The sequence below is a fragment of the Arachis ipaensis genome, chromosome B04 (genome assembly GCF_000816755.2).
Source record: "Arachis ipaensis cultivar K30076 chromosome B04, Araip1.1, whole genome shotgun sequence".
NCBI classification, from domain to species: domain Eukaryota; kingdom Viridiplantae; phylum Streptophyta; class Magnoliopsida; order Fabales; family Fabaceae; genus Arachis; species Arachis ipaensis.
Genome location: NC_029788.2, coordinates 112,778,994 through 112,790,765, shown reverse-complemented (window position 1 = coordinate 112,790,765; position 11,772 = coordinate 112,778,994). Strand labels below are relative to the sequence as shown.

The 11,772-nt window shown below is 35.2% G+C and overlaps 2 protein-coding genes across 5 annotated transcripts; one reads left to right on the top strand and one right to left on the bottom strand.

Annotated features, from left to right (window-relative positions):
• On the top strand, positions 248-2,490 carry LOC107639737 (protein RETICULATA-RELATED 3, chloroplastic). Of its 2 annotated transcripts, none has more exons than XM_016343325.2 (2): positions 248-741; positions 951-2,490. In XM_016343325.2, exon 2 carries the CDS (start codon positions 956-958, stop codon positions 2,003-2,005), a length of 1,050 nt encoding a protein of 349 aa, XP_016198811.1. In that variant the 5' UTR covers positions 248-741; positions 951-955; the 3' UTR covers positions 2,006-2,490. The 2 variants fall into 2 exon arrangements, with proteins under 2 accessions (XP_016198811.1, XP_016198810.1); XM_016343324.2 differs by having other exon boundaries at positions 263-741; positions 943-2,490.
• Positions 4,157-10,302, bottom strand: LOC107639736 (putative zinc transporter At3g08650). 3 transcript variants are annotated; one of them, XM_016343323.2, is made up of 6 exons: positions 10,015-10,302; positions 9,003-9,727; positions 8,246-8,530; positions 6,112-6,240; positions 5,571-5,668; positions 4,157-5,335 (listed from the first exon to the last, which is right to left on the bottom strand). In XM_016343323.2, the coding sequence occupies exons 2-6, from the start codon at positions 9,483-9,485 to the stop codon at positions 4,525-4,527; spliced, it is 1,806 nt and encodes a 601-aa protein (XP_016198809.1). In that variant the 5' UTR covers positions 9,486-9,727; positions 10,015-10,302; the 3' UTR covers positions 4,157-4,524. The 3 variants fall into 3 exon arrangements, with proteins under 3 accessions (XP_016198809.1, XP_016198808.1, XP_020977281.1); XM_016343322.2 differs by lacking the exons at positions 8,246-8,530; positions 9,003-9,727; positions 10,015-10,302 and adding exons at positions 6,501-6,785; positions 7,253-7,891; XM_021121622.1 differs by lacking the exons at positions 6,112-6,240; positions 8,246-8,530; positions 9,003-9,727; positions 10,015-10,302 and adding exons at positions 6,501-6,785; positions 7,253-7,891.

The following is an 11,772-nucleotide window of genomic DNA, read 5'->3' as shown; positions in this document are numbered from 1 at the left end:
ATATTATAAAGATTAATTATTCTTAATAATTTTAATATTAAAATTTTTTTTAATAATTAAAATTTTCAAACTGTTTTTGTAACAATTTTCCGAGTTTATTGCTATATATTCTTTAGGATGTAATGCTTAACCGTACAAATGTATGCTCCTAAACTAAAGCTTAAAATTCGTCAAATGAAATAAAAGAGCAAAGCTGAAAGAAAAGGATACAACTTTTTATTAAGGAATGTATTCTTTTGCTTTATTTTTATTTAATTTTTTGGCGTTAATTCCAAATTTACAAAATCGTAATTAGGGTTTTTGATGGAGCCCAATTTTCAATTTCTCACCAACCCAGTCCCATTTTCCGTCCAAATTCTTGCCCCATTCATTCACCATGTGTCACTGCCACCTTCCCAACTAACCTAATTTTTCCACCATCTCCATTTCCTTTCACTCCCCATTTTTTTTTTCTTTTCTTTTCTCTCACTGAGGGATTGCCACATTTACAATATACAATACAAAATTTAATAATTTGATTCTCTTTCTTCGTTAATCCGTCACTCTCTCCATGTTCTCACATTAATTACTCACCTTAGGCTTACACTACTCCCTGTCACTTTGGTTTCTCCAGAAAATATCATAAAGTTGAAGGAGGAAAAGAGAAGGGTTTTTCTATTTCAAGGTTTCAGTATTCCTTCTTGGACTCACTAGTCACAATAACAAGGGTTTTTCTGCACTCACTCTAGAGTTCAGATCCAGGTAAAATCTCCACGAATCATCCTTTTCATTTACCAAAATTTTGATTTCTGGAATATCTTGTGCATGATCATGGGTGAATGAATGAATGATTTCTTGCTGTGATGATGATCATATATGAGGGGATTATTTGATATTTGTTCCACTTTTCTGTTGCCAAAAAGTGTTTTTTATTTTATATTAATTTTTTTATGTTAATATTAGTGTCTCAGATCAAATGGCAGCCATGGCGCAGCTTCGTTTTTCGCCTCTCTCTGGTCACTACCATGCCTCTGTTTTCCCAACATCATCATCATCTCAGCCCCAGAATCAATCTTTGTATCCCATCAAACTACTACCACCAAGATTGAAACTTTCCTCTGCTGGAGGTGATGGGGGAAACGGGATTGGACATGGTGGAAGTGGTGGCGGCAGTGGTAGTGATGGTGGAAGTTGGGGTCATGAAGGAGATCATAGTGATTCATCATCTTTTGGGCCTCTTGGTTTTTTTCTTAATGGATGGAGATCAAGGGTAGCTGCTGATCCCCAATTTCCATTCAAGGTTCTGATGGAGGAGTTGGTTGGTGTTAGTGCTTGTGTTCTTGGTGACATGGCTTCAAGGCCTAATTTCGGGTTGAATGAGCTTGACTTTGTTTTCTCAACCCTTGTTGTTGGTTCAATCCTCAATTTCACACTCATGTACCTATTGGCACCAACCATGTCAACTTCCTCATCACAATTACCATCAATTTTCGCGTCTTGCCCCAAGAGTCACATGTTTGAACCTGGCGCATACGGTCTGTTCGAACGGCTTGGAACCTTGGTGTACAAAGGAACCATCTTTGCTGCCGTCGGATTCGCAGCTGGACTAGCTGGAACTGCTCTCTCAAATGGGTTGATTGCGATGAGGAAGAAGATGGACCCCGAATTTGAGACCCCAAATAAGCCTCCCCCTACGATGTTGAATGCTCTAACATGGGCAGCACACATGGGATTCAGCAGCAACTTTAGGTACCAAACATTGAATGGAATTGAGTTCTTGTTGGAGAGAGGGCTCAACCCATTTTTGTTCAAGTCCTCAGTGTTGGTTCTGAGGATGGTCAACAATGTCCTTGGAGGAATGTCCTTTGTGGTGTTGGCAAGGCTAACAGGAGCACAAAGTGTTGGTGGTGGCGAACACCAGAAGGAACAAGCTACTGTGGAGATTGGATTTGCTTCTGAGAAGGAGAAGTTGGTGGAAAGGGAAGAGGAATTTCAGAGCAGTAACCAATCAGCGTCATCAAAGTGATTTTGAAAAATCACTCTTATGTTATTGCTTGTTTTCCTAATAGTTTATCTATCTTTTTTAAACCCTTTGTGAAGGGTTGTTGGGTGAGGCTTTTCTTCTAAGTTTTCTTTAGGTCCTTTTGATTTTCTTCTTTTCTTATTATTGTTATTATCATTCTAATGTCATAACTTTTGAGAAAACTATTGAGGCAGCACCAAAAATAAGTGAGTAAATGAAAAAGGGTAGATTTGAGATATTGGTAATGGTGATCCAAATTTTGTGGCATTTTGATTGTATATTTTTGGTGAAAAACTGATGGAAAAGGAACAACATAGGATTTGGTCACGGCGGCTTGTGATACCTGAAACAATAATGACATGCCAAAACATTATGGTCATCAGGTCAAGCAGCTGGTTCTGATTTTGTTTCTGTTCATTTTGTAGGCTTTTCTTGTCGGTTGCTAGATCAATTATTGTATTAAAATAATCTGAGAAATCTAGTTTCTGCAGAAATTTCCACCAAATTTGTTGGAGAATAATTCTCTTAAGTAGGACAAGTATAAAGGCCTTGATGAGTATTAGAGCCGGCAAAATGGTTTAAACTTATAGTTAATAATAATAATAATAATAATAATTTATCAAGTCATTTACTCATTTTGGCATATTTTCAAGTTTAACTCCTGTTGGAATTGGACAAATAAAGGCAAGTTGATTGTCTATCATCTCTGTTGTAAGAGAAGGAAATTATCAGGGTTTTATTTTTGTTATTATTATTTTTTTTAAAACAAAGATAATTGGCAATAAAAGATTGTCTTATTTCAACTGTATTTTAAAATTTCGACAAAATTTAGATTATTTTTAGGTTATTTTCTAATGACACCCTTATTTTATTTTCTATATTTTGGCATAATGTCTTCTCTTTTGAATAGAAATTAATCACTACAACGCAGAAATCAAATGTCTAGGAAGATTACTATATACCCAAATTAATTCTAATCACAATTATTCCTATGAGGACATGTGAGTGAGTAGTTTTGTCTCATTCACCGAAGTAGGTAGTTATGCTTGGAATGCATGTCATAGTTGTACATGGAGAAAATGACAGCTGAGCAGAGAAACTCAAAATGAATTGTCACAAAAAGAGAAACTCAAAATGCATTGTCACAAAAAAAGGCCAAAACCAAAAAACTGTAGATATTTCAATGGTTTTTTTAATTATTACTCACTAAGTCAGTATAAAAGAAAAATAGTTATTTGTATAAAATATATATAAAAATATAAAATATATATTAAAATATGTTAAATAATATATATATATATATATATATATTTATTTATTTATACACAAATACATGATAACTAATTTAATAACTAATTTTTAGTGTGTATATCATTTTTTTTTTTAGCATATTCAATTAACATTGTTCCCTTGAAATCAACTTTAGATGAATTTTTTGGACTTAAAGAAAAATCTACCTACCTAGTTTTGTGATATGAATGTCTATTAATAAAGTATAACTTGCTTTATCAAATGGACAGCTCAGCTTTTCGATATTAAAGGAATTACCTTTTTAAGATATTTAATTAATGAAGTTTGAAAAGTTAAGTACGTATATAAATAGGGAAAGCAAGACTTGAAACAAAATACACAACACAAGCATAAAAGCACTTCTTTCCATATATGTACTCTTATCAACATAAGAATTAGTTAATATATGTGAATATTAATACTAGAATTTTTTATTTATATTTTTTTATTTTATATTTATTTTCTCTTTCTTATTTATTTATTTTACAACCCCTATAACTTAATTTGTCTTTAAGGCACCAATTCTATATCATCATTTTATCAACACAACCAACAAAAATATACTCTTTCATTACTGTGGTAGGAGTATTATCTTCAGAACAAATTTAAAAGGAAAATTCCAAATTTGCAGCAGCAATTCCAGCAAGTGCACATTCACATAGGTACTTGGGGAAATAATTGTGCATATATAACACCTTTGGTTGGTATACTACAAGAACAACAAAAGCCTTATTCTATTAAGTGAAGTCTGGCATTTGGTTGGTATACAATTTATTAATTTGTTTTATGTATTGTTACACAGTAACAAACTACTTCATAGATCTTGTTGAACATGGTCAAGAAAACAAGAGAATTCATATATGATGATATATCAAAAGTCACAAGATGCTATATGTATTAGAAAATGGGCCAACAGCACCATGAAATATCAGATCTATATGTCACAACACCTATTGAGAGAGGATTAAAAAAAGAAAAAAAAAAATCTTACCATTTCCACCTTTGGTAAAACTATATATACAAGTAAAAACTCATGTACGACACATAAGGCACATGTTCTAAACAAAAACTTCGTTGAATTGTAAATCTGATTCTCTCTTTCCACATCCTTCATTGACAATCTCTCCAAATTTGTGAAGCTATGTCTTCAGAGATTGAACTAAAGAAATGCATATTACAGTTGCAGGAACATTAGAAATCAATCTTCCACGAAATGAAGCATAGTTGTGCTCTTATCTTACAGCTTCAGGTGCAGAATTGCAGTAAGGTGTATGCAAGCAAACCAACCTAGTGAAAGTTAGACAGAGAGTAGCAAACCCCATACCGAGAATGAGGCCACATGTGCTCTTCCTCTTATCCAAACTAAGTGCTCTTTTAACTATAGTTACAAAGCTAGGGAACAATCCACCACAAGCAAGAACCATTATGTGATCAAGGCCACTATAGTCAATACCGGTGAGGATAGCCCCTATTGCTGATATTGGACCCATAAATCCGATTATGGCAGCAGAGGCAAGGGAACCATGCCAGCTATCTGTGGCACCGAAGATGCAGCTAGCCACAGCTGCGCCTCGAGGGAGCCCATGTAGGGAGACCGGAAGGACCATGTGACGACCAAGTCCGTATGCTTTTGGTGCAGCCACTCCCAATGCTAGTCCTTCTGCTAATGCGTGAAAAGCGACTGTGCCGCATGATATGAATGATTGAAGGGTGTGAACACTAAGTGGAAAACCTGTAAGTGTAGGCAAGTCACCACCCGAGGTCTTTTTAGATGCCATCTTCAATACACTTGAGGAGATAAAATGGACCAATGCAGCCCCCATTGCAAGGAGTAACATAATGGGAATAAGTCCTAATTTCAAAGACAAAATAAGCTGCATTGGTCGCCAGGCTCCAAGAACAAAGGCAATGCCACAACCCGTGCCCATAAGGAGAGCATGCTGGAGATGAAATGCAAGAGCAAATGCAACCAGGATAACTCCACCAAGTAATGGCCCCAGGCCAAAAAGTAGTGAGACAAAGAAGCCAGAAGCATCCTCAGAGCTGTAATAAAAGAAATCAAAATTCAGGGAAGGAAAACGAAAAAGTCTATATCAGAAGGAATACGAAAGAAATTCCAGTATTCTGCAGTATTTTTCTTTTTCAAATTTTAGCAAAGGATGGATGATCAATACTAATTGTCCAAGCCAGAATCCAAACAAAATAATACAGTTGATACCCCAAAAGAAACCTGTCCCCTGAAAAAGATGGGAAAAAATAAAAAATTCAGCAAACTCACTTGTAGTCATGAGTGAAATTCTGAAATAAGGTGCTGAGAGCTTCCATGAATGCTACAGAAAGGGTTGCCGCCGATGCAACCTGTGAAGCTGAGGCTTCCTGAAACCGAAAAGAGAAGAGAAATTAATATTGCATATCTAAAAAGCATGTTGGACTTGAAGGACAGATCCCATTTGCCATCCCCAGCACATTTTATGCTTCCTATCGAAATATTTGGAGCCCTCATTTGTATAGAGATGTTATGCTAGTAGGCTGATTTGAACTTGACCTACATTATTTGTTAGTATAAAGAAAAGAATTATATTATAGTAACAAATCATCTCACATCAATAATTCAGGGCTTCTCTTGTCCCTTTTTCATCTTTCCCCCATAAATTTCTAGTCAGTGCAAGCTTGAACACTACTAAAAATCTCATGAGCTAGTCGAACCTTCATCTAATTGCTTAGGTTTTAGGAGACTCCGTTGATGACACCCGCATCCCGAAAAAAAGGATAAGGCAGATGAAAATATCTATTGTGTAAAATAATAAATTGCTAATAACCTTGAATGCATCAGGAAGAACTTCTGCAACAACCATCCAAATCATGCATCCAGCAGCAAATCCCGTACAAAAAGGAAGGAACTTGCTGAATGCATCAGCACAAATAAATGAAGGAACAGCTACAATTGGCTGCATCAACATATGAATAAGAAGTTAACCAACTAAACTAAAGTCAAAGACAAGGTTAAACATCTGCTAGACACGAGAATTGCATACTTCTATATGCCTATTCTTTTCTGACTTCAACAGAGAGAGTGTACCAAGAACCACAATTAAAAGCAAAGTTATATTATATAATTCAGAAAAGCAGCTCTTCAACTGCTGACTTAACTCAATATTTTGTTTACTTCAAAAAGTAATATAAATAAAAAGTTATCTTTAAGAAGCACCTGAGGTAAAGAAGTGATTACACTCCACAACATAGCATTTTGTGGAGAGACACCCCTTGATGCCAGCACCATGCTCACCGCTAATCCCTCTGGGATGTTGTGGACAGCAATAGCCAAAGTTACCAACAGGCCTTGAGAAAAACCCTTTGAGCCAGCAAAAGAGACGCCAACCCCAGATCCCTCCCCAAAAGAATGGAGAGTCATTATTCCAATCACAAGAACAACTTTAGCTGCATCTGCACCTTTTAAATCCAGCATGCTTACATCCCCATATTGCTCAAGAAACTGAAACCCAAGAGATTATACAAGACACAAATAAGATCATTATAAAACCAAGATAAACCACTAAGGTAAATTCAAGAAAACTGTAACAAAAGAAAAGAGCATCTGAGAAGAACGGGAAATCGAAAGAAGCTGGCCATGATACTTTTTACTAATGATCAATTTATCAATCTATCACTACAGCCTCAGCGATTCAACATTGAGTATCAAGATAGGTATCAGTAAACAGAGGCACACAGTTACACCGGGCATATAATTTCTTTTATGCTAAAAGTAGAAAGATAGTGATAACAATCGGAATGGATCCTCTCAATTGGTATATGTCAAGTGTAGATTTCCTCCATTAATCGTACAAGGGCTGACCTTGTCATCAATGTTGAAATCTCACATTTGACATGGTAAAGTTATTACTGTGAGGATCTGCTCCCCTGATATAATATGAAATGATTAACACAAAAATTGATTATCACCTTCTTGCATAGCCAAATAAAGATTCCTCCAGATAGAATCCCAGTGACAACCCAATTTCCCGCGCCAAATTCCTGCCCTTCCTGTATGAGGTCAAAGCTTGCAGCTAACATGACACCTGCAGCCATTCCATTGCACAATCCAGCCCACTGCGGATCAAGCTCCACAAAGAAGAAGGGCACAGCACCTAAACCAGTGGCAGCTGCCATCGCCAATGTAAATAATGCGACCGTAGAAATAGAAACTCTATTATTTCCACCCTTCCTATTAGTCTTCATAGTATTACCATCCTCAAACTTAAAGGAACCCTCACCAGTTCCATCAAATACATTGGCTCCTACATCCTTATCCGGGGCAGATCTAACTATTTGTGAAACTCCTTCAGATTCGGCGTTTGAAATGACAAACAGAAGAACGCTTAAGACTAAAAACAACAAGGTAACGCATAACCTAAGCTTCAGATTTGGAGCCATGTGCAACATTTAACCCCTCTACCCAAATAAAACTGTCACACTCTTTATGCCACCAGCCCCAAATCAAAATCCTCCAAAAGCTACAACTCCATAGCCAATGGAGGAAGCACAACACAAGCTTCTTCAACCAGCTTAATTGAGGAAGCAGTTGTTGATATCATCATCAAATCCAAATCATGCATCCAGCAGCAAATCCCGTACAAAAAGGAAGGAACTTGCTGAATGCATCAGCACAAATAAATGAAGGAACAGCTACAATTGGCTGCATCAACATATGAATAAGAAGTTAACCAACTAAACTAAAGTCAAAGACAAGGTTAAACATCTGCTAGACACGAGAATTGCATACTTCTATATGCCTATTCTTTTCTGACTTCAACAGAGAGAGTGTACCAAGAACCACAATTAAAAGCAAAGTTATATTATATAATTCAGAAAAGCAGCTCTTCAACTGCTGACTTAACTCAATATTTTGTTTACTTCAAAAAGTAATATAAATAAAAAGTTATCTTTAAGAAGCACCTGAGGTAAAGAAGTGATTACACTCCACAACATAGCATTTTGTGGAGAGACACCCCTTGATGCCAGCACCATGCTCACCGCTAATCCCTCTGGGATGTTGTGGACAGCAATAGCCAAAGTTACCAACAGGCCTTGAGAAAAACCCTTTGAGCCAGCAAAAGAGACGCCAACCCCAGATCCCTCCCCAAAAGAATGGAGAGTCATTATTCCAATCACAAGAACAACTTTAGCTGCATCTGCACCTTTTAAATCCAGCATGCTTACATCCCCATATTGCTCAAGAAACTGAAACCCAAGAGATTATACAAGACACAAATAAGATCATTATAAAACCAAGATAAACCACTAAGGTAAATTCAAGAAAACTGTAACAAAAGAAAAGAGCATCTGAGAAGAACGGGAAATCGAAAGAAGCTGGCCATGATACTTTTTACTAATGATCAATTTATCAATCTATCATTTGAGCCTCAGCAATTCAGCATTGAGTATCAAGATAGGTATCAGTACACAGAGGCACACAGCTACACCAGGCATATATATTTTTTTTATGCTAAAAGTAGAAAGATAGTGATAACAATCGGAATGGATCCTCTCAATTGGTATATGTCAAGTGTAGATTTCCTCCATTGATCATACCAGGGCCGACATTGTCAATAAAAGTTGAAATCTCACCCTTGACATGGTCAAGATTTTCCAACCGAGAGAATCTGCTCCCATGATATGATATGAACTGATTAACAAAAAATTTGATTATCACCTTCTTGCATAGCCAAATAAAGATTCCACCAGATAGAATCCCAGTGACAACCCAATTTCCCGCACCAAATTCCTGCCCTTCCTGTATGAGGTCAAAGCTTGCAGCCAACATGACACCTGCAGCCATTCCATTGCACAATCCAGCCCACTGCGGATCAAGCTCCACAAAGAAGAAGGGCACAGCACCTAAACCAGTGGCAGCTGCCATCGCCAATGTAAATAATGCGACCGTAGAAATAGAAACTCTATTATTTCCACCCTTCCTATTAGTCTTCATAGTATTACCATCCTCAAACTTAAAGGAACCCTCTACACCAGTTCCATCAAATACATTGGCTCCTACATCCTTATCCGGGGCAGATCTGACTATTTGTGAAACTCCTTCAGATTCCGCGTTTGAAATGCCAAACAGAAGAACACTTAAGACTAAAAACAACAAGGTAACACATAACCTAAGCTTTAGATTTGGAGCCATGCGCAACATATAACCCCTCTACCCAAATAAACTGTCACACTCTTTATGCCACTAGCCCCAAATCAAAATCCTCCAAAAGCTACAACTCCATAGCCAATGGAGGAAGCACAACACAAGCTTCTTCAACCAGCTTAATTGAGGAAGCAGTTGTTGATATCATCATCAAAGTCAATGCAATTCAAAAAGTCACCTGAAATGCATAATGCAGCTCAAAATTGATACAGGGTACTAGAAATTCAAGGCCATCCTACCTACACATACAAGAAAATAAAAATGAATTATTAACACACATTCAAATCTATAATAGCATGGACAAGCAGTGTAATTTATTTCCCAAATAGAAGAACCAATAATATCATATCATATCATATACAATTCATATCCAAAACCCAATTAAAACCCAAAATTTGACATAATCATTATCTCAAACATCCCCCCCAGCCCCCCAAGACAATTTCAAAAAAAAAAATTCCTTCTAAAATGGATGTAAATTTCAAGCTCTATTTGCAGAAGGTGAAGAAAAGTGAGAATCACATACATGATTGGGCCATTGCTGGAAAGAGGCAGATAAAAGGAGATGAAATAGGATTAAAAAGAAGTGAGAGGGTAAAAATAAGAAGAGTGGAAAAAATGGAACCCTGATTGAGTAGAAGTAGGGAGAATTGTGAGAATTGGGGTTAAAAAGGAAGGAATTGAAAGAGAGAAGAGGGTGTTTTGTCAACAATTGAAAGAATAAAGGGAAAGGGAAATTAAATTTCAGTTTCAGGGGGTTCTCAAAACCAGCGACTTAACGCACGCGGAAAACCAATGCATTTCAATTTGCAAGCTTATACGCTGTCTTGTCTTATTTCTCTAACCATAAACTAAAACATTATTATATATCAAACTTGGATTAGTCAATTGCTTAATTTATTCCTCCGCTTAAATAAATAGTGAGAATGAAAACAAAATTAAAACCAATAAAATTTATTGCTTTTTTCTATATTTTAGTCATAAATTTAATTTTTTAATTTAATATATTTTACGCTATATTTTTAAATATTATTGATTAATTACTAATAAAAAATAATAAATTCGATTGACTTTTTAGCTTGAGAATTCCAATTTTAATTTTGTTAGATAGACAATAAAAATTGTAAATAATATGAACAATGGACTATATTTTAGATCAACTAAATATGAATAAACTTAATTAATTCAAAATTTGAATTTTAAAATTAAAATTAACTTTTTTTTAACCTATTATTTATGTTATTAAAAAAAGGTGAATGCTATCCAACCCCTCCAAAATAACATGTAAGTTACCCTTCATTATGTGTTACATTGTAATTGGTCCTTATCTTAACCATAGTTGGGGCGCCAACGTCATCGCCATCTACTGCCCTCCCACACAACCTCTCTTCCCAGTATAGCCAGCATCTCTTTTTGTCATGGATCACTTCTTACCCACATAATTAATGGTTAATTTGGTTATTAAATTTTTTTATTAAAAAAATATATCTTTATTTAATTACGTGATGGAACATATATTTATATGTAAAATATAATATAATAAAATAAATCTATTCAAAGTATTTAAAAGTATAATTAAAATTATGAACAAACGTTGGCGCCCCAACTATGGTTAAGATAAGAACCAATTACAATGTGACACATAATGAAAGGTAACTTACATGTTATTTTAGAGGAGGGTTGGGTAGCATTCACCTTAAAAAAAACGTTATTCTCTATATTTTCTCTTCTACTTTTGCTTGATACATGTAGTAATTTATTAGTTAATAATAAATTTTTAACTAAAATTCCCTATGCAACATGTTGTGGATTCAATTAATGATAAAATTTTAACAAAAGCATAAAACAACTAAGTGTGTATTTGGGCCAATGAGTAATAGCTCAACTGGCATAGTCTCTCCATACTAAGAGATTGCGAGTTCGAGTTTCTTATCTTTGGTAAAAAAAAAAAAAAAAACTAAGTGTGTATTTAGATTAATGTTTGCAAACAGATATCAATATAAACGTATTTTTACAAAATTAATTTTGATGAAAATTAGATTGGTGTCAATGTAATTTGAGTTTGAATATTTTTTTGTCAAATGTGATTTCGAGAAAATGATTCATGTTTAGATTTTTTTTTACTAAAGATAGAGAAATTTGAATCCGCAACCTCTAAATGAGTATAGAAAAATTATGTCATTTGAACTATAACTCATTGACGAATCATGTTTAGATTATATTAACTAAAATCACGTTAAAATATAAAATTACTAAAAAGAACATCATTTATATCATTCTTTAT